We start from the raw sequence: 27641 nt of genomic DNA on the forward strand, positions 1-27641 counted from the left end.
TCTAGTACCAGCAGCAAAGTACAATACAAACTGACTCATTTTTTGTCTTTAGAAATGTAGGAACAGACTTAAGTCTGTTAAACTTATTTCATTCAAATTTAGATTTAGTCTCCCAAGGCCCTGTTTGGTACTTGAGTTTTTTGCCAAGTTTTTTAAAACCTTTAACTACAGTAACCTCAAAAATTTTCTTAAAGTTTTTAAATTATTCACTTCAAAATATTAAAAAATTTACACACTTAAAATTTTTTTTAAAAAACTTGTACAGTAAGCTACAGTAAAATTTTAGACAAACATAAAAAAAACTCACTTGCCAAACAGGGCCTTAATTTATTTAAAAATTTCAAAACAATAAAAACAATATGTAAGTGTTGTTTTCTCAACTCACCATTTTAATGCTTTATTAATTTTGGTTAGATATAAATAAAAGCATCATATTGAGATTATTATTAATGACGACTATCATCATCACCGCAAGACATCATATTAACCAGTACATTCATCACTTTTGTATTTTATATCCATTATGATAGAAAAAATCAATTCATCTTTTGTATCTAGTAGCCTTTGTTTATTGTTTTTTATTTTAACTTTCTCATATTATTGGGAGCGATCACATTTTTGCATTTCTTTTTTCTGAAACGGAATCTAAAGGGACGCACAAGGAATACCTATTCAGCCAATTGGTGACAACAGGGTACCCATGGGCCTTAAACTGAATTCGATAATTTATACAGTAATATCTCGAGTTTTTTACAATGTGTTTTTAGTTTCAAATAAAATGAACAAAGACAAAAATGAGCGCATTACCAATCTGAGCAGAAATAGTGTTAAAAAAAAAAAAAAATTTTTAGCATGCCTTAAAAAAAATAAAAGAAATAAAAAAAGCACCGTCCCTCGAACCCCAGTTCTGAGACGGCCAGCCTCGGCCATTAAATAACCTCGATACAGTCCATTAATTAATTTAGAAATTAACACAATCATTGTCACTCTATCCATCTAGTTAGTGACTAATACATATTCGTCCCTCGCGGCGCCTACCGGTCCAATTTCCACGTTGGGGACCTACTGCTGCGTCGTCCAATACTCCCTCTTGGCTTTCCCTATCTATCAATTAATTGCAGTTTCTTAGTATATTCTTTTCTTCGGGGATCTTTGTTTTATCCATTACATTTCCGACTTCGATGGCTTCTTCGAGCTCCGGCAACTCAATGCCTGCTCCCGGTACCTATTTTCCTTTTTATTGCATATGCATTCATTTTTATCCATGCTGTAAACAAGCTCAATAGTCTGGAAAAAACTTGAAAAGAATTCGCAGGTTTTATTGAAATTATTGATCCTTTTTTCCCTCAATTTTTTTTGGAAACTTGCGTGTTCTAGAGGCAATTCAAGTATTGGTGTCCTCGCTTGGCGATGAGTCCCCCATGGTTCGAGATGCCTCCATGGCCGCGCTTAAAGAAATTGCTCCTTTGTATGGCCCCTATCTCTCTTCCATGCATTACCTATTTTTTAAATTGTTTAAGTTTGATAAGAATTTCGCGTTCTTTAGGAATCCACTTCTGGTGCTCGATTGTTGTTCACTCGTGTCTCGAGGTGGACGTAGGGTACTCCTCTGCCCTTTCTGCATTATTGTGCTTCGTTTAATTGAATTTAGTACTATTTGATAAATTGAAGTGATGAGTGAAAACTTTTTTTTTTTTTTTTTATGGAGCTGTAGAGGTTTGGGAATATTGGTGGTTTATTTCAAGTAATGTCGGTGGCAATTCGGGCGTTGGATAAGCGAGATGTTGATCCCCCTTACATGACAAAACTCGCTAAGATTGCCACTGCTGAAATGATCACTTCCAAGGTACAGATGAAACTTATGTTCTGTTTTTGCAAGTATTTCTGCTGGAAGGTTCCTTTTGACGCACTATTATTGCTATTATTGCTTTACATCTTTGAAGGAATTTCAAGCTGATTGGCAAAGAGCTGCAGCTGGTGTTCTTGTAGCAATAGGTTTGCATCTGCCTGACCTTGTAAGTTGTTCGTTTTTGTTTCAGCGTTAGGTGCGATAATACACATGTATCCTGCTGCTTTTCCATCTTTTGTGGTTTTTTTGCACAAAAGTATCTTCTTGTAGTTTTTATGAACCTCTGTTTAGTGAATATTCTGATACAACCTTAACAGGAAAAAGGAGGTTAGAATTTTTAAAGAGTTTCAAACTACGTTAAAGCTAAGTTGGGCATGTAGGCAGATTTAGTATCAATGGCCATATTGAATAAAGATTGGTGAAGGAGAATTCTTACTAATTTTTATTTTTTCTTCTCAAGTTTGGGAAATATGCATGCGATCAGGCACGTTTTCCTGCTAAATGCTTTCATCTGTTTTTCTTGCTTCCTCACTTTAAGTCAATTAAGATGCATCACCTGCATGTACCATTCTGATCAGCATGAGCAAAAAAGTTCTGCCATCCCATGTATTGATTTATCCTGCAACCTATAATTGCAAACACAATCCATGTTGGGTTGGTATTAGCTGCTTGCATCTCTTAAAGACAATAGTTGTAATATGGGGAAAAGAAGCATTAACTGCTTTTGGTTGAAGCACTCATTTGGATGGCAATGGGATGCTAAAGTTTTTACCAAATGGTTTTGCTTAAAGATAGCTATGTAAACAGTTGGTGACTTTCAACTTCAGTGCTAACAAATTGCTCTTTTATAGTTTCTCTAATATCCATCATCAAGCTGGGATAACCTGTTACTGAATTTGGTCTAGGTGAGCTTCACTGATGTTCACCTGAACTTCAGTAATGTTAGAATTTCAGCTAAATCTGTTCCTGATACTAGAAATATAATTGGGACATGCAATCACTGACATGCAGACATGTATATGTTTTGTACATATGCAAAGAATATTCTTAAGACTTAAGCCACCCTTGTTATTTTCTTTTACATCTTTCCCCATCAAATCTTTTTTTAGAACCTAGTGTGGAAGCTTGTTAATTTCATATCTGTAAGATGAATTAGTTGAATGTGCTTACATGTACAGTGTATTTTATTGTGTTGTGTAGAGTTGTTCTTCAGGTGCTGGTGTCCAATATATCCATTTGTGGATATTCTTTTGGGTGTCCATGGGCAGGGTGAATAGATGATGTTCGCATTCTATCTTGTGATTTATCCTTAGGGTGGATTAAGAAGTTGGAGACTGTTAATTTCTTTTTAAAAGTTTTAAATATATTGTGGAAAGCTATATGCTTGACCTTATTTGGTTTAATTCAGCCTTTTTTGTATCTGCATTTCCTGGGGAAGCAGGTTGAACTTTTCTTGTTCTGCAGATGATGGAAGAAGTATTCCTTCATCTCTCTGGGTCAAGTTCATCTATGCCTGCAATGGTTCAAGTACTGGCTGACTTTGCTTCATTTGATGGTACATTGTCTGATGAGATATATTCACTTCTATTTCTTCTTTTGATTAGCTTTTGGCTGGGTTGTTTAAACTGACGACCATGATTTATTCTACATTTATTGTTGAAGCTTTACAGTTCACTCCAAGACTTAAAGTTGTCCTTGCACGAGTTTTGCCCATTCTGGGCAATGTGAGGGATATTAACAGGCCAATCTTTGCAAATGGTATGTTGATCCTGTTTTACAGCACTTGAAATACATAGATGATTTTCTGTTTAATGTCTTCCTTTTCTTACATAAAAAATTATATCGCCTTGCTGTCTTCCTCTGCATAACCTTGAACAAGCTGTTCCTTTTACAGCATTTAAGTGTTGGTGCCAGGCCTGTTGGCTGTATAGTGTGGATTATCCTCTCTTCTCCATTCTTGATGCTGATGTCACGTAAGATCAGTTTGCTTGCGTTTGGTTCTTTCATGATCTTTTGCCTTTTTCTTGCTGTTTTCAGTGATAGAAATGTGTACTGTAGGGCAGGTCTTTCCTTAATTCTGCTTTCGAACTTCTATTGAGAGTTTGGGCATCATCACGAGATCTCAAGGTTTGCAAGTACTCATGTCCTTATGATATTGTGGTTTCTATTCAGCATGATGGGCCATGGCTTCCTGACATCATTTATGTTTATCTGATATTAAGTATGGTTTGAACTAATATTTCCTCTATTGCTGGTTAAATTTCACAGGCCTGTAATTGACTTTGTTATGTAAAACTATGATAAGCAACTGCTTTGTTTAGTTTTGTGACATATAATAAGTGAAATTGGAGTTTCATTTGCATAGTTGATGCTTACATTTTCTCGAATTTATTCAAGATACTAATTTTTTTTTTTTTGCAAAAAATGCTTGCTGCTCTTCTCTCTCTCTCTCTGGTGAATTCCTTTAAAAAAATTTTCTTTTTTTTGGTCCTTGAAAATGCTTTAGTTTCTCAAGGCGTGGGAATTTTGTCAATTTTATGTGTCAATAAGCAAATAAAGTTTCTTTCTCGTGATGTATGTCTGCTGTTTCTGCAGGTCAGGAGTACTACCATTGAAGCATTAGGTCAGATGGTTGGTCTTATAACCCGGACACAGTTGAAGATGGCTTTACCAAGACTTGTTCCAACTATTTTAGACATGTAAGTTGTATTTTGAATTCTGAGAAACAGTAGTTGATACTTACAATAGCCTTAGATGTAGTTCATCTGGTGAACCTGCATTGCATCTTTTTTCATGGAGTTTTCAGTCATCCACAAATGGGGGCTCTTGCACTTGGAGTATGAGTTGTGTCTCTCTATTTCACATGAAGAGCTTTTTAATAAAACCCATCTTTTTTGTAAAATTCAGGTATAAGAAAGATCAGGAGAGTGCCTTAGTGGCCACTTGTACGCTCCATAATCTTCTAAATGCTTCATTACTTTCTGAAAGTGGTCCGCCTTTGCTTGATTTTGAGGTTAGTCATTTTAAATATGCTGCTTGATTTTGAGGTTAGTTATTTCAAATCTGCTGCTCTGTAGAAAACTTGATAAATTGGTTTGGCATGAAGGTTGAAATATAATGTCTTGCTTGCTATATCTTCAGCCTGCTTATGACATTTTTTGGCTTTCTTAAAAGGGAAGAAAATTTCCTAATTTGACTACTTTATGGTTTATCTGAACTCTGTCAGCTTCAGTTTTCTCATAGTTTGAGATCCCTTCTTTGTTAGGATTCCATTTATCTGTAACGAATAATTTTTTTCCTTCTTTCTATGCTTGACGCTGGATGTGTTCACTTTAATCTAAGACTGTCTCTCAAGTGTAAGGTTTTAGGATGTCAAGGGTTGGACTAGGAAAAGGGAGTATTGGAGAAATTTTTGCTATAACTCATCTGGCTTCTGATATTCTTCTCCTGATTCTTCAGTTAGAAGTTAGAATATTTCATATGTTAGATTGCAATCTGGTGGCTCTTGCATAGTTGTGCATGTTGGATTTTGTGCTTTGTTTCTCCCGCAACACTGACAATATCTTCTATTTTTCATGTTCATATTGGAATTTCACTTTGGAAGTGTCAATGAAAAGATCCTTCTTCTTTTTCACTGCTTAATTTTTCATTTTTCAAATTTTTTTATGTTTCTGGGTGTTACCTTGAATGAGGTGCAAATTTGGTGAGTTAATATTGTCAAGCTTTGAAACTGAGATGATATTGGGTAACAGCGTAGAAGTATGAAGTGTACAAGTTAGTTCGTTCTCTTCTGAATTCACTTTTAGAGACTAGAAATTCATTCTGTCCTGTGCAGTTTTGAATATGAAGGAGAATTTCAGTTTACTGTTGAATTGATTGGTCAACGTCAAGCATGCTGCCTACTTATGCAGGAAAATGTTCTAAACATGATCATTTATAATCCATATCTTGCAATTATCTCATTGACTTGAGTTGTGGGATTTGATGGGACTCTAATGAAAGGCTGATGACTTGATACTGAGTGATACAATTCGATAGCATCATGACCTAGTGGTGATGTGACTAGAATGAGCATATGTTTTAATAGCTACTTTATGTGATGTTTGCAGGACCTCACTGTTATATTATCAACACTTCTTCCGGTGGTTTGCATCAGCAATGACAGCAAAGAGCTTTCAGACTTCTCTGTGGGACTGAAGGTATTGCTTTACTATTGTTCTTTTTCAGTATTGTTAGATGCATGTATTGCAAGAGATTATTAAGTCAATTGATTTTTGTGGTAGAAATTTGACCTTTGCTTTGTATTGAAGTTCCCTTAGATTCTTTTCTGGGTTACTTGTTAATCATATTTTATTTACATGAAGTGGTAAAAAGGATGAAAATAACTTTCAAGGCCTTCAAGTACAGTTTAGCAGACAGCTCTTTGTCCAAGACCAATAGAGGGAGAGAGAGAGAGTCAAAACTGACTTACCTTGGATTAGCAAAAGCTTACTACTTTATCTTTCCTCATAGTTTTAGCTCTACCTTTTTCTTTCAAGGCCGGGATCCTTTTCCTATCATCTTACGTCTTTGATATTGTATTCTGAGAGGAACTTAATCTCAAGGCTGGGTCCCTTTTTCATTTCCTTTTCTGCAATATCACGTTTGACCCTCCATTACAGTTGAGAGGGGGGGGGGTGTACAGAAAGAGAGAGAAAATATTTGTTTACATATGATAGGTTTCCAAGGTCTCATCTAAATGAAGCATGTATTTTAACTCTTAGTGAATTTATGATGGATTACATCATCTAAAACTAGGCATAGAAGGAAAATATCCTTGGAGTTTTAGTTGAACATTAAAGAGTCTTTACGTGCCAGTGGCTGTGCTGTTGCGCTTGTTAATTCTTTTGATCTGTTGCTTCTGTCTTATAATCATTGGGCTAGATAGGTAGGTTCTAAAGAGTCTGTTGGGCTTCATGGATTTTTGGTGCCTTTTCTACATCTGATCTCTTTGATTTTATTAATTTTAATTTTTCTCCTTTTGAATGTCAGACTTATAATGAAGTTCAGCATTGTTTTTTAGCAGTGGGGTTGATGTATCCTGAGGATTTATTCATGTTCCTACTCAATGTGGGTATTTATCCTTGTTTATGCATTTTTGTTCACTAAGTTTATTATAAAGAAATGATTTCCTCCTCTTGCAAGGAATTAGATAATGGAAATCTAGTGCCAAGCAAATGTTCTGGTTATAAGTGTTTTGAATCATTTCATAAATTTGCTAGTTGTCACCAGAAATGCAGGTTGAAAGAAGAACCTTTGACTTTTGGTGCACTGTGTGTCCTAAAGCATCTCTTGCCGAGGTTTCTTCTTCTTCATGAGTTGAACACGGTCCTGACTGTATTTTGTCACCTGATGATCTTAGTCCAATTTATTTGAAGGTTATCTGAAGCTTGGCATGGTAAAAGGCCTTCACTGGTTGAAGCTGTTAAGCTGTTATTGGATGAGCATAGTCTGGGTGCCCGTAAAGCGCTTGCAGAGGTTAGATATCTTGCTTTGACAAAATGTCTTTTGATAAATAGAGCAGATGATTGTCAGCTTTTAACTTCTTTCTGGTTTTTGATTGTGTTGCTCTGTGATAGTTAATTGTTGTTATGGCTTCTCATTGTTACTTGATTGGTCAACCGGGAGAGCTATTTGTTGAATTTTTGGTACGGAATTGTTCAATTGAAGATGCTGTGAATCCTAAGGAAGTTGTTAGACGAAGTGGCACTCATTATGCTTTTCCATACAAGAAGTTAGAGGTTTGCGATCTTACTTTCAAATTTTTCTTTGTTTTTATAGAGTTTTGTATTACTCGCAATTTAGGTTGAATTCATCATCTTATCAGTAGTTTGAACTCTATCATCCTTGTGAAAGGAATCAGACGAGTCTAGTGGTTTTTGGCATGGCCTAGAATGCAATTTTCATTGGTACTGCATTTAAGCGCGTGCATGTGATGCAGCATCTTGGCTGTTTCCTCTGCATGTTGAAGTCATTATATACATCAAAACTCTTTGTAGTTAATGCGCTCAAAATTTTCAGGTGAAAGCTGGAGCTTTTAGTCCCACTGAGTTACGGGCAATCTGTGAAAAGGGTCTTCTTCTGATCACCATTACTATTCCCGAGATGGAGGTACCGTTTATTAAGTTATTGATTAGTACACAGTTTTCATCTTTTTAGTGTGTTGTGGTTTATTGTCTCTCTTGCTTGAAGCTAGATTTTTCTTTCTTTCAGTTGGTGATTTAATTTAGAGGATTTATCTTTCTGTTTGTGATAAATGCAGCTTGTTCTCTGGCCATTTTTGCTGAAGATGATTATACCACGAGTCTACACAGATGCAGTTGCCACGGTAAGATGTATCCTGGTCTTCATCTGATTTTCATGATAAAGTAGGGAATCCTGTTAATGTACAAACCCTTTCTGTTCCTTTAAGTGCCTCCCAAAAGTTGCTTTTCTTGCTTTATATCATCCTGTATTTTGTGCCGATGACTTCAGTTTTGTCTCGCTTTAGTAACATGTAATCAAGCTGTTTAAAGTTTACAGCTAGTTGCTGTAATGTTTGTGTAAGCTCACCTCACGTTAACAGGTTTGCAGATGCATCTCAGAATTGTGCAGACGTAGATCTTCTCAGAGTAATAGTATGCTATCTGAGTGTAATGCTCGTACTGATATTCCGCATCCTGAGGTAGAATCCTTTTCTTGGGCAATTACTGTCTGTTTACATATAATGTCCTCTTCACTTGAAGAAGAAAGTGTGAAATTGATATGCATATCCAGGAGCTTTTTGCCCGTCTATTGGTGCTTCTACACAATCCTTTAGCAAGGGAGCAGCTGGCAACTCAAATCTTGACGGTGAGTTTCTTTGCTCTGGTGGTGGGAGACTATGTACTGTGATAATGCACCTGTAGAAGCCCTATATTCTACACTATCATAATGATGTATGCTGCATTTTGGGAATGCCAATTTCTTCTCTGCTAATCTTTTCAAAGGGGGTTAAGATGTTTGAGGAGAAGAAATCATTGGTTTCTTCTGAATCCTTTCTCCTCTCCCTTGTTTTGTAGGTCCTGTATCATTTGGCTCCTCTCTTTCCAAAGAATGTTAGCTTGTTTTGGCAAGATGAGGTATACTATGAAGTATATGTGTAAGCTTATCTTTTTGATGTTCTTCCCAATATCTGTCTCTCTTGCTCTCTCTCTCTCTCTCTCTCTCTCTCTCTCGCTTGCTCACTCTCTTGCACACAAATTTAACTCAGTATGACATCCTTTTTCATTGAGAAAGTATAGAAGAATCTGATTCTTGAAACTATTTTGATACTACTGAACCAAAGCTGTTGACATGAGATCTGGTATTGATATTTGTTTTGACATTTGGTTTATGGCACTATGATTTAGGATAATAGAAGTGTGTGAGCAAGTGAAAAGTGCATTGCTTGGTATATCTTTAGATGAGATTTTGCTGGAGAAGCATGAATTAGAATTATGTTAAACTGCTTTCTCCCAAACATTTTTAAGTATCAAAAGGTGCCTTTGAATAAAGGAGAAGACAGTAATTTGTCAAACAGTACATTATTATTTTCCTTTGTACTAAACTAGTACTTCTGTATGTTGTTAATATAAACCAAAATATCTTTTCTTACATTCTAACTGGTTGTCTTGTTTGGTAAGCTCTAGATTCCGAAAATGAAAGCATATGTGGGTGATACAGATGATCTGAAGGAAGACCCATTCTATCAAGAGACCTGGGATGACATGATTATCAACGTAAGCTTTACTGAACTTTCTTGCATGACTAGTTTCTGTTGAAGCATGATGTGGATTACTTCCAATCATGCTATATATTAATATATCTATCTAATTTTTGCAAGGACTCTTTACAATTCGTAGCTGGCCCTTTCCCTCATTTTCTATGACAGAATAGCATAATTGTCTTATCTTCCTCAACCTCTTACTTATACAGAAGATGTAGTTGCATTTTTAGAGGCAAAGTAGATGGAAAGCTTTGGTTAGGGCCTCTTAAGGATTATGAATGACGCTAATGACAGGAGTGACGCCTTCTGGCATGTTTGAATTCTTTTTGTTTGTCTGACAGTTTCTTGCAGAATCTTTGGATGTAATTCAAGACATTGATTGGGTAATTTCTCTGGGAAATGCTTTTGCTAAACAATATGAACTTTATACATCTGAGGATGAACACTCTGCCCTGCTTCATAGGTAATGTCCTCTTTCATCTTCTCCTAATGAATTTTTCTGATGGATTTATGAAATATTGTGGGGGTAATATTTTTGTACTCCCCAAAGCAAGAAAACTCTAAAGAAATGAAGGATAGTTTATACAATTAAAGTATTCTTGTATTGTATTCATTTATTCAGTGAATCAGTATGTTATGTTGTTCATGTGCTAATTTTCATAAGCTTGTCCTATGTCCTTTTGAGAACTCACCACTTGTTTCATGTTGGAGAGTGCGTCCATGCTTTTTCGTATTTTGATCCTTAATGTAAATCTTTCTCTTGTCAGTCCTTTTTGTGCATTATAAATTGTTATTTATAGACATACTGAGATTTTACAATCAAGATTAAGAATGGTGGTTAATTGCCACTACATGCTTCAGAGATAAATTCATGGCTTGCTTTTCTTTTCTGGTGCAGGTGTCTGGGCATTTTGCTGCAAAAAGTTCATGACAGAACGTATGTTTGTGCTAAGATTGATTTGATGTACAAGCAAGCTAATATTTCTTTCCCAAAGAATAGACTTGGTTTGGCAAAGGCCATGGGCTTGGTAATTGCTTGCAGAATTAGAAAATTAGCTCTTCTACTCCGTTTGGACTTATTAGTGTGGATGGCAAATAATTTCTGTCATGTTTTTATTTTTTGTTGTCAATTTGAGGTTAACTGCAATAGTGTTTGATAGGTTGCAGCATCACACTTGGATACCGTCTTGGAAAAGCTCAAAGACATTCTTGATAATGTTGGCCAAAGTTTCTTTCAAAGGTAGATCCTGGATATCATGCTTTGTTTAGTTGTTTAAGTTTGGCTTTTGACATATTTATCTCTTTACTTGCATAACTTCCTCTGGTGTCCTTCGGACATTCTGTTATGATCATATGTTTACCCTAACTGTTATTTGGATGCGAGAAGTTTCAATTTTGATACGCTGATGATAAAACAATACCTGGATCATGCTCCTTTCAATGTAAAGTTTTCTGGGAGTTCAGCATTTCCTAGTAATGGGTGAAAGTTTTCTCTTTGATTCCAATACTTTGACGGGCATCATAGATACTTGAGTTCCTGAAGTCTTACCTGCTTCTTACAAGAATAAAACAATCATTTTTGGATTTTGTCTTAAGATATAGCTTATTGTACTAATTTGTCTCATATCTGGTGCCATCTTGCATATCTCTCTTTATATGTGCTTCTATCTGGTGTCATCTCTTATCTCTGTGTATGTATATCTATGGGCATTCATTGAAGTATATTAAACTATATAGGATGGGTCTGTTGCAGGATCCTGTCATTTTTCTCTGACAGAGCTAAAATGGAAGAGTCAGATGATATACATGCTGCTTTGGCACTAATGTATGGCTATGCTGCAAAATATGCACCAACAACAGTTATTGAAGCAAGAATTGATGCGCTAGTGGTGAGCCTCCTGTTTTGGGAGTTTGACTTGATCGGCTAAGCCTTTGGATGCCACTCATGCATTGCTTTGTTCAATCTTCTCGTAGTTAATGTACTTTTGATTCTAGAAATGTGTACTTGGTAAAAGATGCATCCAATTTGAAATTTGAGGAAATTTAACCAATATGTTGTGTTAAGGGAAATTAGAAGTTTGATTTTTAATAAAATATTTACAAGTGTTATAGTTTGACGAATAGAAAAACGAAAAGGATAATCAATGTAAATCCAGGTTCTTATACCCAAAGGCCTATCCTTCTAATTTTGAGGAATGTTTTTTCTTCTGAGCAATTTAGTGATGTTTGTTGAACCCTAACTAATTTTTGGTATCGTTGTTGGAGAGGTTGTCTACCAAGGTATTACATTCATACGGTTGTTAGAGAGAATCCATTTCATGGGCTGATACTGTGTTACCTATTCAAATTCTTTTGTTTCCATGTTTGCTATTCTGTATCTCAATTCTTACCTTGATGATAAGCAAATTTTGTTGCATATTTATTTGCGTGTTTGTAAAACAATAATGCAAATTTGTGTTCCATGAACTTAGATTTTTAAGTTTGGTTGCTGTCAGAAATTGGCCCATTTCAATGCCTGGATGGGAATTGGGAAAAGGTCCCCTTCATTGTTGAATAATCCTTATACATATCAGAAATTTCCCAAAACTTATGAGAAACAAGCGTTCACCATTTCAAAATGTCAGAAGATCTTATAATGCTATTGCACTTATTTATGATATTACTTCAATTTCATCCTTCCAAGAAAGACTTCTGTTTCTATGTATGCCTGTTTACTGAAAGATGACAAAAATCAAGAAATATAACATAGGGAGTAATCCTATTCTAATCTTTTTCTCCTGCTTATTGGTGCATTTTTCATTAGTTAGAACAGTACTTTATTATGTTTTTCCTTGTTTTCACTGATTTAGTATTGTACAGTGTGAGGCTGTTTTGGGGAAAAAAAAGAGTAGATTCTAAGAGAACCTAGTGTTGCTGCTTGTTACATTGTAAAGGGCTATCCAAAATAGTAACAAACCTTGTAAAGGACTATGCTGAAATTGATCAGGTTGTGACTGATAGTGGTGAGATATTACTAAAGGATATTCTCCAAGCATCTGTAATGTTATTATATCCCCATCAGCTTCCGTGGTGTGAATCACGTTATATGCATTTGTGTCAAACAAAAGTATTGAAGGATTCAATTCAACTGGTGTATTCTCCCATCACTAAGCATGTTGTCTCGGGTGTCATACCAGAAAGTATCAAATTTTTTTTTTTTTCGCAATGTGCAATTTGCGGAGGCTTTTGCTTTTGTGTGACTTCTTATTGAATTATTAAGACATTCTGACAGAACATAATGGCAAGATACCATACTTCCATTTCAGCTTGTGTAATTTTGGCACATTAGTTGTTTTACGACTCACATGGAGTTTCTAAATTGTTTCAGATGTTACTGGAAAAAGTTTTTCCTTTTGAATGTACGAATTTTTCTGTTCAAATTGATTATGACTGGTTTTTAATGCAATTTTTCTTTTTTGTGTTTGCTTCACCTTGCATCTTTCTGCATTGGCATTTGATTGAATATACTTGTTGATTGTTAACAGGGGACTAATATGCTTTCACGTCTTCTCCATGTACGCCATCCGACTGCAAAACAGGCTGTTATTACTGCTATTAATTTACTGGGTTGGTACTCTCTATGACTTAGGCATTTGATTTTTCTTCCTTGTAGTTCTTCCTTTTGGGCTGCCCGGCATTGAATATGCTGTCATTTTAATGTTTCTAAAGATGCTGTTCATTCTTCACTTTCTCAAGTTTTCAGATTCTTCTCTTTTAATGAGTTAGTAACTCATCAAACTCATGCACATAATTTATTTATTTTTTACCTCGGGTTTGATTTAGAAACCTTTTTTTAGTGTTCTGGTATTTATCTATGTGAACTGATTCAAATACTGACTGGAATCATTAGAAGCTGATCTGAAGTGGTATTGGAATCTTTTTTGAAGTACATGGACTGATAAATCGTCTCTTTAAATTTTGAGACCCCTTGTTTGTTGCCCTCTCTGTGGGTTCACCTTTGGAATTATTTGATGCCCCATTATGTCACTAATCATGCTCGTGTTCTACATTGTAGTTGATGCTTAGAGACTTTCTACTAGTCTATTCATGTGCAATCTCCCTTGGATTTCATGGCTAAAAGTCTGAAATATAATTCCTGGTGCAGGTCAGGCTGTCTACAGTGCTTCTCAATGTGGTGCATCCTTTCCACTGAAAAGAAGAGACCAATTACTTGACTATATATTAACTCTGATGGGCCGAGATGGTGAAGATGATTTTTTTGATTCTACTCGTGAACTTTTATGTACTCAGGTTTCTATGTTATAATGAATCTGTACAAAATTTGTGTCCAGTATGAGTTTGTTCACAGGCTTATTTTGCCTTGGCCTGCCTGTTTTGAATCAGCATATTCTCTAATTTGGATTCTTCTATGCAGTCTCTTGCTTTAAGTGCTTGTACTACGCTGGTTTCAGTGGAGCCAAAGCTCACAACTGAAACAAGAAATCTTGTTTTGAAGGTGCACATCATTGTTGTTCATCATTCATAAAAATAGTTTCAGATCTTGCTGTCTGATCCTGTTCATTTTATCTGGCAGGCCACCCTAGGATTTTTTGGTTTACCAAATGATCCTTCTGATGTTGTCAACCCCCTAATTGACAATCTTATTACTCTCTTGTGTACGATTCTTGTTACGGGGTATTCTTTTTTGCCTATTAGCTTTTTCCAATTCATTCTTCATTTCTGTCTTATTAATAGTGTCATTTTCGGAATCCATATCTAGTCGTCTTTTAGTGGATATTGGAACTTATAGTGTACACACACACACGCTCATCTTTTTGTGTGTTTTACATGCTGCTTTATTGTTTCACTTGATGGTGTTGTGGCAATTTTGTGAAATATATGACAGATGGTACTGAATACGATTTTCTTCAGATCATTTACAGGAGACTGATCTCTTTTTTCCCCCCTGCTCTTCTAGAATGACAACATTGTTGACTTGTATTCTTTGGTTGAGAATGGATATAAATGTCTTTCATAATATCATAACTAATTTGATGAGTACTTCTGTCACTGTTAGTGGAGAGGATGGAAGAAGTCGAGCAGAGCAGCTCTTGCATATTTTGAGACAACTTGATCCCTATGTTTCCTCGGCAGTGGAATATCAGAGGGAAAGAGGATGTCGTGCTGCTCATGAGATGCTTCACAAGTTTCGGACACTATGTATTAGTGGATATTGTGCATTTGGCTGCCGAGGAAGTTGCACACATGGCAAGCATGTTGATGCTGTTGTACACCGGAATTATTCTAATTTACCTTGTAAGAATGTATCCATGTGCCTTTTCTTCCTCTGTATATGTGTTGTTTAGTACTGTTATGACCAGTTTTATTGGTTGCCTTTCTACCATCAGCTGCTTTTGTGCTGCCAAGTCGTGATGCACTGTCTTTAGGGGAGAGAATCATGGTTTATCTTCCTCGTTGTGCGGATACAGTTCCTGAAGTTAGAAAGCTTTCTGCACAGGTCAGTAGTGTGATAGAGTTTTATATTGTTTGAGTTAGCTTGATGTTTCCAGTTTATGATTGCTGAACTTAAAGATTGGTTTGTACGTATGAGTATGCCATAATTGTTGCATCAGTCCCTTCCTTCTCTCCTCCATCTTCCCTCTGCATTTGCTTATCCTCTTTTTACTTTCTTCTGATTTTTGTCTTATTTTTTCCTACCTGTAGATTCTTGATCTGTTTTTCAGTATATCTCTGTCTCTGCCGAGGCCTGTGAATTCCAATTTGGGGTTGGATTTAGAACTGTCTTATAGTGCTTTGACGTCACTTGAGGATGTTATAGCTATCCTAAGAAGTGTAAGTCTGTTTACTATCCTCTCTATTAAATTTTCCATTTTTATTATTAAAACATGTTCTTTATTTTAATTCCTTTTGATTTATTGATGAAGTAATTCCTTTTTATTTTCTTGTCAAATATATGTTTGTACTTCAGGATGCTTCTATTGATCCTTCGGAAGTATTCAACCGGGTTGTTTGCTCTGTTAGCATCTTGTTGACTAAAGATGAGGTAATAGTCTTATGCAAGATTTTGGTTGTGTTCTCTATACACTAATCTTTTTGATAATTCTGGTGGATTTGTATTGAATTGGATGAAGAATTTATCAAGCCTCCGAGCAACACCTAACAAAATTTTACAGCTTGCTGCTGCCTTGCATGGTTGCTCGACAGCCATATGTGACAAGGTGAAGCAATCTGCAGAGAGTGGAATCCAAGCTGTAGTTGAGTTTATCACCAAGAGGGGGAATGAGTTGAATGAGACTGATATCTCAAGGTCCTTCCAACATGAATTACTTGTAGTTTTAGATGATTTCCGACAGTAGTTTTTGCCAACAATTAATAAATTAATGAATTTGACTTAGAGACATGTCTGTGAACAGGACAACACAATCTTTGCTCTCAGCTACAGTGCATGTGTCCGAGAAGTATCTGCGCGAGGAAACTCTTTGTGCTGTATCCCTTTATTCTAACTTTTGTCAGCAGTTGGGAGTGGGAAATTTTGATAATCTACATTTATTGAAATATCATTTTGCCTGTCATTTTGAGGACAACTGTTTAGCAAATGATACCTCATTTGCAACCTTGATGCAACAGGATTGTCTTTGAGATTTTGAACTTTATGGGAAGATGTTTAACTCAGAAGAATAACAGAAACCCATTCCTAGGAGTCGCTTGAAGGATCTCTTAGGAAGTGCACCTAAATTTGATAAAATTGCCCCCTACACAAACACTTAGGGTTGATGGATTTTGATTTCTTTCCATTTGTGGGAGAATCATGTCTACAACTTGATGTCACCCTGCTTCAAGGATTTTAGAGTTCATTAGTCCCTCATTTTGACCTTATTGGAGAAGGTTTTTCTAGTGTCAAAACCCAAATCAGTTCTAGCTGTTCTAGTTGGAATTGATTGGTTGGTGGAGCCTGAATACTTTTAAGGGATGAAGGGCTGTAGTACTTGGATTGGGTTTGGGCCATGTAGATTGGGGTATTGGATTAGGATCAGGCTAGTGGGGACCCAGGATATTAAGAGGTGATGGCAGGTGAGAAAGGCCTGTATAGATGTATATCTGGGGAGGATACTTTATATGTTTTACGCAATAAAAAATTTATTTGTAGATGGATACAATAAACTTGTAAATTTTATAAGAAGACATTGCATTTTTCAGAGTCTCGGGTGCTGGGTTTCTGTTCTGGTTTATTCCCAGTGGCCTTTTCTATAAAATTCTATATCATGTATGGCAACCTTTATCTTTATGGCTCTGTGTTGGAATATCATCCTCTATTTGCAATTATGCTTGTGTGTGCATTTTTCCAATAACTTTTTAAAGATCTCGGCTCTTTCTGAGAACACCAGCTCAGGCATTGTGTTCAATGAAGTATTAGCAGCTGCAGGAAGGGATATAACCACCAAAGATGTATCCAGACTACGTGGTGGCTGGCCAATACAGGATGCATTTTATGTACGTTGTTCGTTGCACATGATATTCATTGTGATAGTTATGGCTCTAACATCATGTCTATTTGATTTATGCATATGTGATTATGAATGTATTTGCTTGTTGTATGTGTTTGTACATTGTCTTGTGTGCATGTTTTAGTTATTTGGAGATATAGTATGTAAATGTATTCATTTGTGTAGGGGTGTGCGTGTGCGTGAGAGAGAGACAGAGAGCACTTTGAGCTTCAAATGCAATTGGTTAATGTCTCTTTTATTCAGTATCAGATGGAAAGATATCTTGAGATTTAAACTCATGATAATGAATAATCCTATGTCTACATGATTTTACTTGTCTTTGCTGTTCTTTTCTCTGTTCTTTTAGCAGGGTTATTTTCTCCTAGTACTAATACCTAAATAATTACAAGTTTTTATTTGCCAATAGGCATTTTCCCAGCATGTTGTACTGTCATATACATTCCTGGAGCATGTGATAGCTATTGTGAATCAGACCCCTCTTCTTAAAGGTGATCTGGGTAGAGGAGAAACTCCCAGTCATTCTGGTGATACTCAGCTGGAGGATGTTTTACAGGCAGCTGTTGTCGCTCTGACGGCGTTCTTCAGGTCTATATCCATTACATTATTCAACCTTTCTATTTTATATTGCAGCTCTTTCACATCTCAGTCCATGTAAATGCCAGAGGAGGTGGTAAAATTGGAAGGAAGGCTGTTGAGCAGAATTATGCTTCAGTCCTTGCGACTCTGGTGCTCCATTTTGGAAGTTGCCATGGCTTAGCCAGTTTTGGTCAACATGAACCACTGCAGTATGTGTTAATTGACTTCCACGTGCATGGACATTTTGAATCTCATGAGTTTATATTGATAACCTTCTTTCTTTTATTATGTTCCAGTTCAATGCTGATAGCGTTTCATGCATTCTGTGATTGTGTTGGTGATCTGGAGATGGGCAAGGTACTGTAGGTTTGGCTAGAAGTAGTAATGTTCATTCATGATTAACATTTCCTTTTTGACCATTTAGCTAAAAAGCAGCAAATGTATATGCAGATTCTTACTAGGGATGGAAAACATACTGAAAACGAGAAGTGGATAAATGTCGTTGGAGATCTTGCTTGCTGCATTTCCATAAAAAGACCAAAAGAGGTTGAATTATTTACTGAATTTGCTTTGCCTCTCTCTCTCTCTCTCTCTCTCTTGGCATTCAAAAACTACAATTGCAGAGATATCTTCAAACAATCATGCACTTACTTGTCACTTCTTCTCTTGCATTATAAAAATTGCATACACTATGAGCCATAACTACAAACTTCAAACACCCTCACCACCTGAGAAATGATCCCAAAGGAAGAAAAACAGAAAATAGTAAAGGAGAATACTAACTGATGGGAAAGAACAAAGAGCGTCTCTGTGCTTTTTAAAGGGTGAGTAGTGTGCTAACTGTTATTAGTTTGCTGTTACACCCAGGTAAATGTTTGCAGTTGTCTGGAGGATTGATCTGAATGTCAATTCCTGAATCCCAGATTTAATTTATGCTGAGTTTGTATAGTCCTTTTGTCATGTTTTTCCATACTTAGAAGTGTTCTGTGACAAAATGATGCAAATTGTGACTTGTCGACAAGTTTGACGTTGTTATTTGTTTCCAGTCAATAAGTGATAGAAACATGGGACATCCAAATTCTTTGTAGAAAATGCATCATGATGTCTAGTGATCACCCAGTAGCTGTGGTATAGAGTTGTGAATGTATTTTAATTTGTATGCTTATGGAATTCCTTGAATCTGCCTGATTCATGTTGCTTAAATGTCCCTCATATTCAGTCCAGGAAATATCACCATCTGATATTTAGCGACTGAAATTATGAGAATTTTTTTTGCACACCGATTTTTTGGGCTAGAAATTTCTTTAACTCTTCTATCAATTCGTCAGAGTTTCCAACGACAATATGGTTCTAAAGTCCGCTAGAACTGAATGCATAAGCATTGCTAAGATAGAATGGTTCCAAATGGATTGTCTTACTTTCACTCGGCATGGTGTTTCTGGGTGCCAATTGAAATATAACCTGTGTTATACAGAGTGGGAACTTGATGGGCTGTAGTCTCCACATGAGCTGTAGTGTATATTTGAGTACTATAATTTTTTTTGACTAAATCATTTACAAAAGGCAAGTATGACAATATTTTGGTATTTGAGAAAAATATAAAATGGATACATACATTATGGAATGATTGCATGTACATGTTTAAAGCTGTATATGTTTGCTCTTGGAAATCAAACATACCAAAGAGAAGCCAAAATGGTGACATGATGGTGGTCTTTCCCTCTCAATGTTTTAAAAGAAGGGCATTGAGTATTGAGCATATATTGGACCTACTATTGTTAAAGTTATTCTGTAGGTATTGTAATATTTGTCAACTTATGCTTGAGCTTGCATCTATCCGTTGGGTACTGCAATCTTTTAAGGTTTTAAGTGCTTTGAGTATACGATCTCCAACTTGCAAGTTTTTGGTGTAGCAATTATCAATTGTTGTTACAGAACTCCTAACTTTTCCATACGAATATCTTACTCAGATACCATCAATATGTTTGATTGTGAGCAAATCTCTAGAAAGATTTGAAAGATTTCACAGGGAAGCAGCCGCTGCAGCATTGTCAGAGTTTTTGCAGTATAGGTATGGCTGATAATTATTATTGGTCTCAGTGTGTGTATTTTTCGTTTTTTTTTTGTTTGGAGGGAAGGGGGGGGGGGGCTTTCTGTGGGGCATATTTGTTATGCTCACTTGGCTACTTGCAAATTTTCTTTTCTTTTTTTGGTTGGAATTGGGGGTGAGAATTCTCTCGATTGCTAATACTGCTGAATCATTCAGAGAGCTGAAAATGGTGAAAAATGATATCAAGTTACCACAGTTTTTGGAATTATCAGAAATGAGTTTTGTGTTTTAATCCGATTTTCATATTGGCTAGTAGCTCTTAATCCTAGATCCTACATTGTTCTTCAAATATTTTTAGCTTGGAATTTCTGATTTCTGCAGTGATGGCTTTGGTTCTCTATTAGAGCAGATGGTCGAATTATTATCGCGGCATGTATCAGATGATTCTCCAACTGTTAGGCGCCTCTGTTTAAGAGGGCTTGTTCAGGTAATATTATCTTCTTTTGCTTTTTTTTTTTCCTTTTTAACTTTTTCTTGAATTCTGATTGCTTTCATAAACATTCAATAGAAAATCAGCTGCAAAATGAACAAGTTTTTGCAAAATTTACTTTTATAAGTTGCTGTGGGACCAACTGATTCTTTAGCAGTGCATTTTACTGTTGCATATGTGGTTTAGAAGTATGCTCATTCCTGTGCACTGTTTTTTGTCTAACCAGTTACTTTTACGACTTTAATTTTGATGTTATAATGCCCCTTGGCCTTGCAGATGCCATCTATCCACATACTTCAATACACCACTCAAATTCTGGGGGTAATATTGGCTTTACTAGATGACCCGGAGGAATCTGTTCAATTAACTGCAGTGTCATGCTTGCTAATGGTGATCTCCTCCGCCTTCTTAGTCTATCTTTGACTGCTGTTACTGCTTCATGCATTTACTCAATCAATGCTTCCCCTTGCTAGGTCCTTGAGTCATCTTCTAAAGATGCTGTGGAGCCCATTCTTCTCAACCTTTCAGTTCGACTCCGTAATCTTCAAGTAAGTTTTGAGTCTTGGAATATTATTTCTCATTTCTGTACTCTACTTTCCGTGACTGACAGCAGGATTCCATTTAAATTTGGATTCATGATGTTTCGAAAAAACATGAGAGTAGAAAGTTAGCAAGATGATGATACTCGGATTTGTTAGTTTATTGTTTATGGCTGTGACTTAGAGAAAAATAGTGGGTAGACTGAAAGCTATCTTAATTGTTGATTCTCTGTGTTGGTGACAGATATGCATGAACACAAACATCCGTAGAAATGCATTTGTTGCTTTTGGAGCCCTAAGTGGCTATGCAGTTGGGTCACATCATGAGGCATTTCTTGAACAGGTTGTTTCCTGACTCAATGCACAAATTGTTTGATACATATTTGTAGTTAAAGGGAATTAAAGCATTTTTTCTGAGTTGAGTTTTACTATGGTTCAACTTTTAAAGTCTAATGGTCTGTCCTTCCTTAAAACTTGTTTGTCATCGTAACTCAAGCTATCAACTATGCATGTTTCTGACATGGTACTTTTTCCCCCCACTAAATTCTTGCTTTGCCATCAATTTACGGAAGAATTTATATTTTCTTCGTACTGGATATTGAAATATCTTCTCAGGTACACGCTGTCTTTCCGCGTTTGGTTTTGCATCTTCATGATGACGATCTAGGTGTCAGACAGGCCTGCCGGGTAGATAAATAGTCATCAACTCAGTGTAGTTTTCTTGGCTTGGATATTCTAAAATCTTGAGCTTGTTTTTTCTTTTTCCAGACCACATTCAGGTCTATTGCTCCTCTAATGGAAATTGAGGGAGTTGTTGCCCTTTCCAATACAAATTGGTTTGGTTCTGATCACAGGTACTTTTGCATCAATAAAAGAAGGATGTTTCCTTTAATAATTGTTGATTGATACCGGATATTAGACTGTATTAGGATATTTTTGTGTTTGCAGAAGTGACTACGAAGACTTTTCGAGAGATCTTGCCAAACAATTTAGTCAACATTTGGATTCACGTATAGATAGTTATATGGTATCAATAATACAGGTTTGGATATTCCTTTGCTCAACATGTTAATTGAGTTTGGCATTTTTGCTTGAACGTCTCTTAACCCACTCTGGAAAAATTTCTCCCGTTATGGGAGCACAGGTTCATGGATTTTCACTACTTGATTAGGTCATTAGACTGTTCAGATTTCATTTGAGTGCTATAATTGTGTCCTTTATTGTTTACTTGTCCAAGGACAAACTTGTAGGAGGTTTTACAATTATCCTAGTGCTTGAAGAAGATGTTAAGCAGACTCTTTTTTTTTTTTCTTTAATAACTTTAGATGTACTCTATTTTACCTCAAATTCTACTTGATACTGATCAGTATATTAAAAAGCTTTTTAAATTTGGGGTATTAACATACAATAAGAGGAACAGATGATTTGATCCAACCATGTCCTAGACTTTGATGGTGTTGTATACATTTCAATATCCTTGTATGCATAGGCTGTTTTCTGGACTGAACACATTTCCATTCAGCTTGAATGGGCACTTAATACGCATTCTCAGACTATATTCTACGCGTATGAAATAAGGAAGGCTTGAGAAAAAATGGCTCGGCATTAGAGTATAATTTGTACTTCTAAAATTTGAATGACTGAGTGATGTTGAGTAAGATTTTGTTTAATTAGCTTTAATTTGTGCAGAGATTATTGACCATAATTATCAAATGCTATGATATATTCAATAAAATTGCAGAAATCCTATTATATTTTGGTTTGAATTTCAACTTTGAATTTTAAAAAACCTAAAAATTATTTAGTATTTAACAGATGAAAGAGCTCAAAATTTGAGCTGTTATTCTTCTCAAATTGATGTGAACTCAAGCTCAAACAACTAATTTCTGTTATGAGCTGTGCTGAAGAGGATTTTGACTCAAAAAATGTTTTGAGCCGAATTCAAGCTCATGTTGAGCGATGATATTCGAGGTGTTCAAGGTATATCAGGCGGATGAGGTGCTCGTCTGATCGGATCATTCGAAAATTCATTAATAGTGTAAACTATTGTTTTTCATCTTTTAAAGCATATTGGATAAGACGTGCTTAAACTTGACTTTTGAAAATCATTTGGTGTCTTGAACTTGTGATGCATAACTAAGGCTAACGTTGTACTGGACAGGCAATGGATTCTAGAAATGCACCATGTATTAAAGAACTAATTCACAGGGTTCAATAAGCAATCAATATTTCATGTAATGGTTACACTATAGATGTCATTGAAGCTCATCAGGTTCTGGATATGCAGGCTTTTGATGCTCCATGGCCTGTGATCCAGGCGAATGCTGTCTATCTGTGTAGCAGCATGCTTGCTCTCTCTGAGGATCAACGTATATCACCTCTCTATTGTAACCAGGTAACTTCCAATTTCCAAATGACAAATGTGCTATTATCTAAGACTTATGGAATCTGCATGCCAAAATTTGACTGGGCTTGTCTTCTCTTAGGTGCTTGGAATGTTGATCAGCAAGATGAGTCGGTCAGCAGATGCAATTGTTAGAGCGACTTGCTCTTCGGCCTTGAGTTTGTTACTCAAATCAGTTAACTTAGCCTCTTGGAAAGCCGTTCGGCTTGAATGAGTGATCTTGCCGAAATCTGCTTGGTTTGTTTGAGTTGACTTGATTCAGCAGAGCCATGAAACAGAGGACGTTATGACGTACATGATAGAATAGGAAACTGTAAGTTGGTCATATGCTTCAGATAAAGTAGGTTCATTTTTAAATGTATTTGGAGATCCCGCTTCACTTTGATAGGTACAGCTGCTGTGTTGCATTAGGGTTGAGGCAGTGTTTTTTAAACACTTTCTGTGTTTACTGCTTGTAATATTGTATCCAACAAAAATGGAACAGAAATCGAGATGTCATCTGTACATTCCATTATAAACAAACTTTTGCTAAGTTTGTAGTTTGCCCTTGCCATACTATGCTAGTATTTCCTACTGCCAATTTTATATGATACGGAATACTTTGGCTTCATAACCCCTCGTTCGAAATTGCTCAACATTCACGATCATGATTAATATGGATCTGTGGTTGTCCTGCGGGAGCACGAGGCTGTTGACTGAGTGAGTTTGTGCATTTTGATATTTCAGAAGCCTTGATTCTCGCATTGAAACTTGTTATTCATTATTTTTTTGCACATAAGATGTATTTGGGTGGAGCTATAATCAAGTTGAGTTTTTGACTTTCAAGCTCGGTTCATTGAATTATCGAGCCGAGTTTGAGCTCAGCTCAGCTCATCTATTTAACAAGAAATTGTGTTCGAGTTCGGTTAGTTAAAATTATCTTGAATTCGAATTCAAGTTCGAACTTAAGTCGTATGGCATGCATGAAAAAGCTCAAATGTGCATAAAAATCTTATAGAATTTTGCAATTCAAAAAATTTAATCAACTTAATGAGCCTATTGAACAAGAAAATTTTCATCGAATAGAAGAAGATTCCGAATATTTAAGCAAAACAAAATCCTAGATGGTCAAGGCAAGTTATTAAGAAAATTAGTAATAGTAACTTGAACAAATGTAAAAACGAATTTAAACGAATTATTTGTGAATTGAGGTGAACTTGGCGCATTTAAAACGGGCTTAATTTGATGTTTGATTTTTGGCTCATTTAGTTAAATGAACAAGCCGAATTCGAGCTTATATGAGTCGAGTAAAGTTGAACTCAATAGCTCAGTTTGTTTAACAATTCTTTTTTCAGTTCCAAGGCAAAAAAATTTGGATGGACCAAATGGAGGTACTCGAGGCACTCTCAATCCCTCCCTTCTACACCCAAGGAGGGATTAATCTTCGTGGAGGCTAGAACCCAGTGATCAGAATATGGTTCCCTATCTTCTATGGAATTCACATATTATGTAAAATAATGTATTTATCGTGCAATATGTTTGAAAAAAGCAACTCCATCTATAAAATCATGCTAGACCCCTATTACGTCAGCTGTTGCTCTGGCTTAGCTCTGCGAAACGGGAATTCCCTGCTCTTATTATTGATCAAGTTTTTCCAATCAGTGGTTTCAAAAAACAGGGAAAAAAAAAAACAAACAAAGTTTGTCCAATCCGTATGACAGACATTATCTGATTCACTTCTTTGTTCGCAAACTTAAACTCGGTCTTTAGCCCTCGCCGACTTTCTGATTTATTTCATGGTAATTATAGAGACATCTCGACAAGGAAAATGATTGAACCATGTAAGACAAACTCAAAACTCGCACTGGACAATGCATGAAGATAGAATACGGTAGAATGTCCATCTTATAATGCAAGGTGAGGATAAGCTCATGCTGGCCATGCCCGAACGCGGCCGTGGAATTCGGAGGATCTCATCTGTGGGCCTGTGGCTGCTGACTTCCCATCCATTTGTTTCTGGCCTTTTGCAGCTACATCCAGATTGTTTCACTCAAGTACATAATATATATATGCTTTGAAACCGAGCTCCCTCGGAAGTTGGAAGGTCTTTCAGAATTCATTAATTAATTTGTCGTTAGATTTTTAGTATATGAGATTGAGAAGCCCAAGTTGAATACAATTCACTCCTATTTGACCACTATGGCCGTGAATCACACGCAAATGAAACCTTCCAACGCAATTATGGAACGTTACTTCCCATTGTAATCAAAGAAATTTACTGGGCCGCAAGAACTATAATTTTACGCTGTCTCCATCTTATGGCTCCCACAGAGCCAAGTTGCATGGTCTTCGGAGAAGATTGGAACTGCACAGGTTTTTGCTTCACCATTCGTTTAATCATAAGAGAACATGCCAATTTCCTTAATGTATATAAGGACAGCTAAAGAGTATCCATGCACAGAAATTTAGTTCATTCAGCAAACCACGGAACTGCAGAACGGATATTGGTATGCTTGTGCAGGGTCTTACATCAGCAGCCAATGACGGATGCTCCACGATGAATTGATCATGTCCAGAAGATTTTAGCTACAGTATCTATATATAAACCCGTAAAGTTTAGGCCTTGAGGCAAACCAGTCTCCTCCTGAGTTTCAGCTCTCAAACTAGTTGCTGCTATGGCCTTTCAAGTGCAGCCTCCACATTTCATATTGATTCCTTTCATGGCCCAAGGTCACTTGCTCCCTGTGATAGATATTGCCAGATTGTTGGCAAGGCGTGGAGTTATCATAACCATTTTCACTACACCTGTAAATGCCAAGAGATTTGAATCAATAGTTGCACGAGAAGTAGATGCCGGACTGCAAATCCGCGTCATCAAACTTGATTTTCCATCCGCAGAAGCAGGGCTACCAGACGGATGCGAGTGTTTTGATATGCTCCCTTCCATAGAGTCCGGTATCAATTTCTTTGCGGCTGCCAGAATGCTACGACCATCAGTTGAACAATGGCTTAGTGAGCTGAAACCGTCCCCGAGTTGCATACTTTCTGATATGTGCCATCCATGGACAAGTCAAGTTGCACGGAAGTTTCAGGTTCCAAGGCTTGTTTTCCATGGGTTTTGCTGCTTCTCCCTCCTCTGCTCGCACAATTTGACAAATTCCGAGGATCTTGACAACGTAACTTCTGATGCAGAGTACTTCACGGTGCCTGATTTGCCTGACCACATCGAACTGACCAAAGCTCAGGTTGTAGGCCTTGTCAAACCAATCATCCCAGAATGGGCAGAAATTCAGGAACAAATAAGAGAAACAGAAAAGGAAGCATATGGAGTTGTGGTCAATACCTTTGAAGAGTTGGAGCTTGATTATGTTAGACAGTATAAAAAGGCGAAAGGTAAAGGTGTCTGGTGCATTGGCCCTGTTTCCCTGTGCAACAAAGAGAATTTGGATAAAGCTGAAAGAGGAAACAAGGCTTCCATTAATGAACACCAGTGCATGAAATGGCTAGACACATGGGAGCCAGAGTCCGTAATCTATGCCTGTTTGGGAAGCATTACCCGGTTGGCAACTTCACAATTGATTGAACTTGGACTAGGCCTAGAATCATCAGGTCGACCTTTTGTCTGGGTCACTAGAGACGCATCCGATGAATTTCGGAAATGGCTTGTTGAAGAAAAGTTTGAAGAAAGGACCAAGGGTATAGGGCTTTTAATCCATGGTTGGGCGCCACAAGTTCTCATCCTGTCTCACCCATCAATCGGAGGGTTCTTAACACATTGCGGGTGGAACTCAACTATAGAAGGGATAAGCTCAGGTGCGCCAATGATCACATGGCCACTGTTCGCTGAGCAGTTCGTCAATGAGAAGCTAGTATTATATGTACTGAAAACTGGAGTCAAGGCTGGAGTGGAGTCTCCTGTTTACATAGGACATGAAGAAGACGTGGGAGTGCAGGTGACAAGAGATAACACAAAGACTGCTATTGAAGCGTTGATGGATCAAGGGGAGGAAGGGCAGATGAGAAGAAAGCGAGCCGCAGAACTGAAAAAGATGGCAAGGAAGGCAGCAGATGAAGGTGGTTCCTCACACCTCAACATTGAACAGCTAATCAAAGACATCATGGAGAAAGTTCACACTAAGAGCATTACAGATGATTCTTAGAATTACGTATTTAACATGCATGTAATCGTGGTTTTTTCTCCTTATACCATCAAGAGCATATCTTATGAGCTGTCTTTTTAGTTGATCCTTTTTTTTCAATATATATAAATGTTAAAAGAGTCACTTTGCCTGATCAATGCTTTTGGCGTTGAACAAAAAGAATAGGTTTTCTACAGCATTAATAATCAATTCTGCCCATGCGGTGTTGTCTCTTAGGTTTAGTACTATTGGAGAAGTACTATCAAGTATCAACTTGGCTAGTTTCTGTGACCTCCCTTATCAAAAAGCTTTACGTCGTCTTGCTTCTATGCAAATGATTGAAGT

At 36.7% G+C, this 27641-nt stretch overlaps 2 protein-coding genes across 14 annotated transcripts; both read left to right on the top strand.

Annotated features, from left to right (window-relative positions):
* The first annotated feature begins 970 nt into the window (after window positions 1–970).
* LOC113696039 (protein SHOOT GRAVITROPISM 6) lies at window positions 971–23710 on the top strand. 13 transcript variants are annotated; one of them, XM_072054516.1, is made up of 52 exons: window positions 1147–1221; window positions 1378–1468; window positions 1547–1601; window positions 1715–1846; window positions 1944–2015; window positions 2701–2754; window positions 3314–3404; window positions 3512–3607; window positions 3744–3822; window positions 3913–3976; window positions 4445–4548; window positions 4757–4862; window positions 5959–6048; window positions 6881–6958; window positions 7121–7188; window positions 7267–7366; window positions 7468–7629; window positions 7910–7999; window positions 8151–8216; window positions 8454–8552; window positions 8645–8719; window positions 8929–8988; window positions 9538–9627; window positions 9956–10077; window positions 10513–10642; window positions 10775–10854; window positions 11368–11503; window positions 13139–13220; window positions 13759–13904; window positions 14029–14109; window positions 14188–14288; window positions 14671–14909; window positions 15002–15111; window positions 15318–15446; window positions 15583–15657; window positions 15788–15921; window positions 16028–16100; window positions 16974–17105; window positions 17526–17704; window positions 17782–17904; window positions 17992–18052; window positions 18146–18241; window positions 19666–19766; window positions 20127–20232; window positions 20512–20625; window positions 20709–20783; window positions 21019–21117; window positions 21390–21461; window positions 21543–21628; window positions 21723–21816; window positions 23062–23169; window positions 23261–23710. In XM_072054516.1, exons 7-52 carry the CDS (start codon window positions 3314–3316, stop codon window positions 23390–23392), a joined length of 4734 nt encoding a protein of 1577 aa, XP_071910617.1. In that variant the 5' UTR covers window positions 1147–1221; window positions 1378–1468; window positions 1547–1601; window positions 1715–1846; window positions 1944–2015; window positions 2701–2754; the 3' UTR covers window positions 23393–23710. The 13 variants fall into 13 exon arrangements, with proteins under 13 accessions (XP_027071150.2, XP_071910611.1, XP_071910608.1 ...); XM_027215349.2 differs by lacking the exon at window positions 2701–2754 and having other exon boundaries at window positions 971–1221; XM_072054507.1 differs by lacking the exon at window positions 2701–2754 and having other exon boundaries at window positions 1035–1221; window positions 15746–15921.
* Window positions 23711–25474: 1764 nt separating this feature from the next.
* On the top strand, window positions 25475–27454 carry LOC140009330 (UDP-glycosyltransferase 73C4-like). The gene has a single exon (XM_072054520.1). It carries the CDS (start codon window positions 25833–25835, stop codon window positions 27315–27317), a length of 1485 nt encoding a protein of 494 aa, XP_071910621.1. The 5' UTR covers window positions 25475–25832; the 3' UTR covers window positions 27318–27454.
* Window positions 27455–27641: the final 187 nt, after the last annotated feature.

This window comes from Coffea arabica, chromosome 6e (assembly GCF_036785885.1).
Source record: "Coffea arabica cultivar ET-39 chromosome 6e, Coffea Arabica ET-39 HiFi, whole genome shotgun sequence".
NCBI lineage: Eukaryota > Viridiplantae > Streptophyta > Magnoliopsida > Gentianales > Rubiaceae > Coffea > Coffea arabica.

Excerpts from the sequence above, each read along its gene's own strand:
- LOC140009330 (XM_072054520.1), top strand. The coding sequence starts at position 25,833 with ATGGCCTTTCAAGTGCAGCCTCCACATTTCATATTGATTCCTTTCATG.
- LOC113696039 (XM_072054507.1), top strand. The coding sequence starts at position 1,182 with ATGGCTTCTTCGAGCTCCGGCAACTCAATGCCTGCTCCCG. Across the intron at positions 15,112-15,317 it reads TTAGAAAGCTTTCTGCACAG|ATTCTTGATCTGTTTTTCAG; the intron begins GTCAGTAGTGTG and ends TCCTACCTGTAG. Across the intron at positions 23,170-23,260 it reads CACCTCTCTATTGTAACCAG|GTGCTTGGAATGTTGATCAG; the intron begins GTAACTTCCAAT and ends GTCTTCTCTTAG.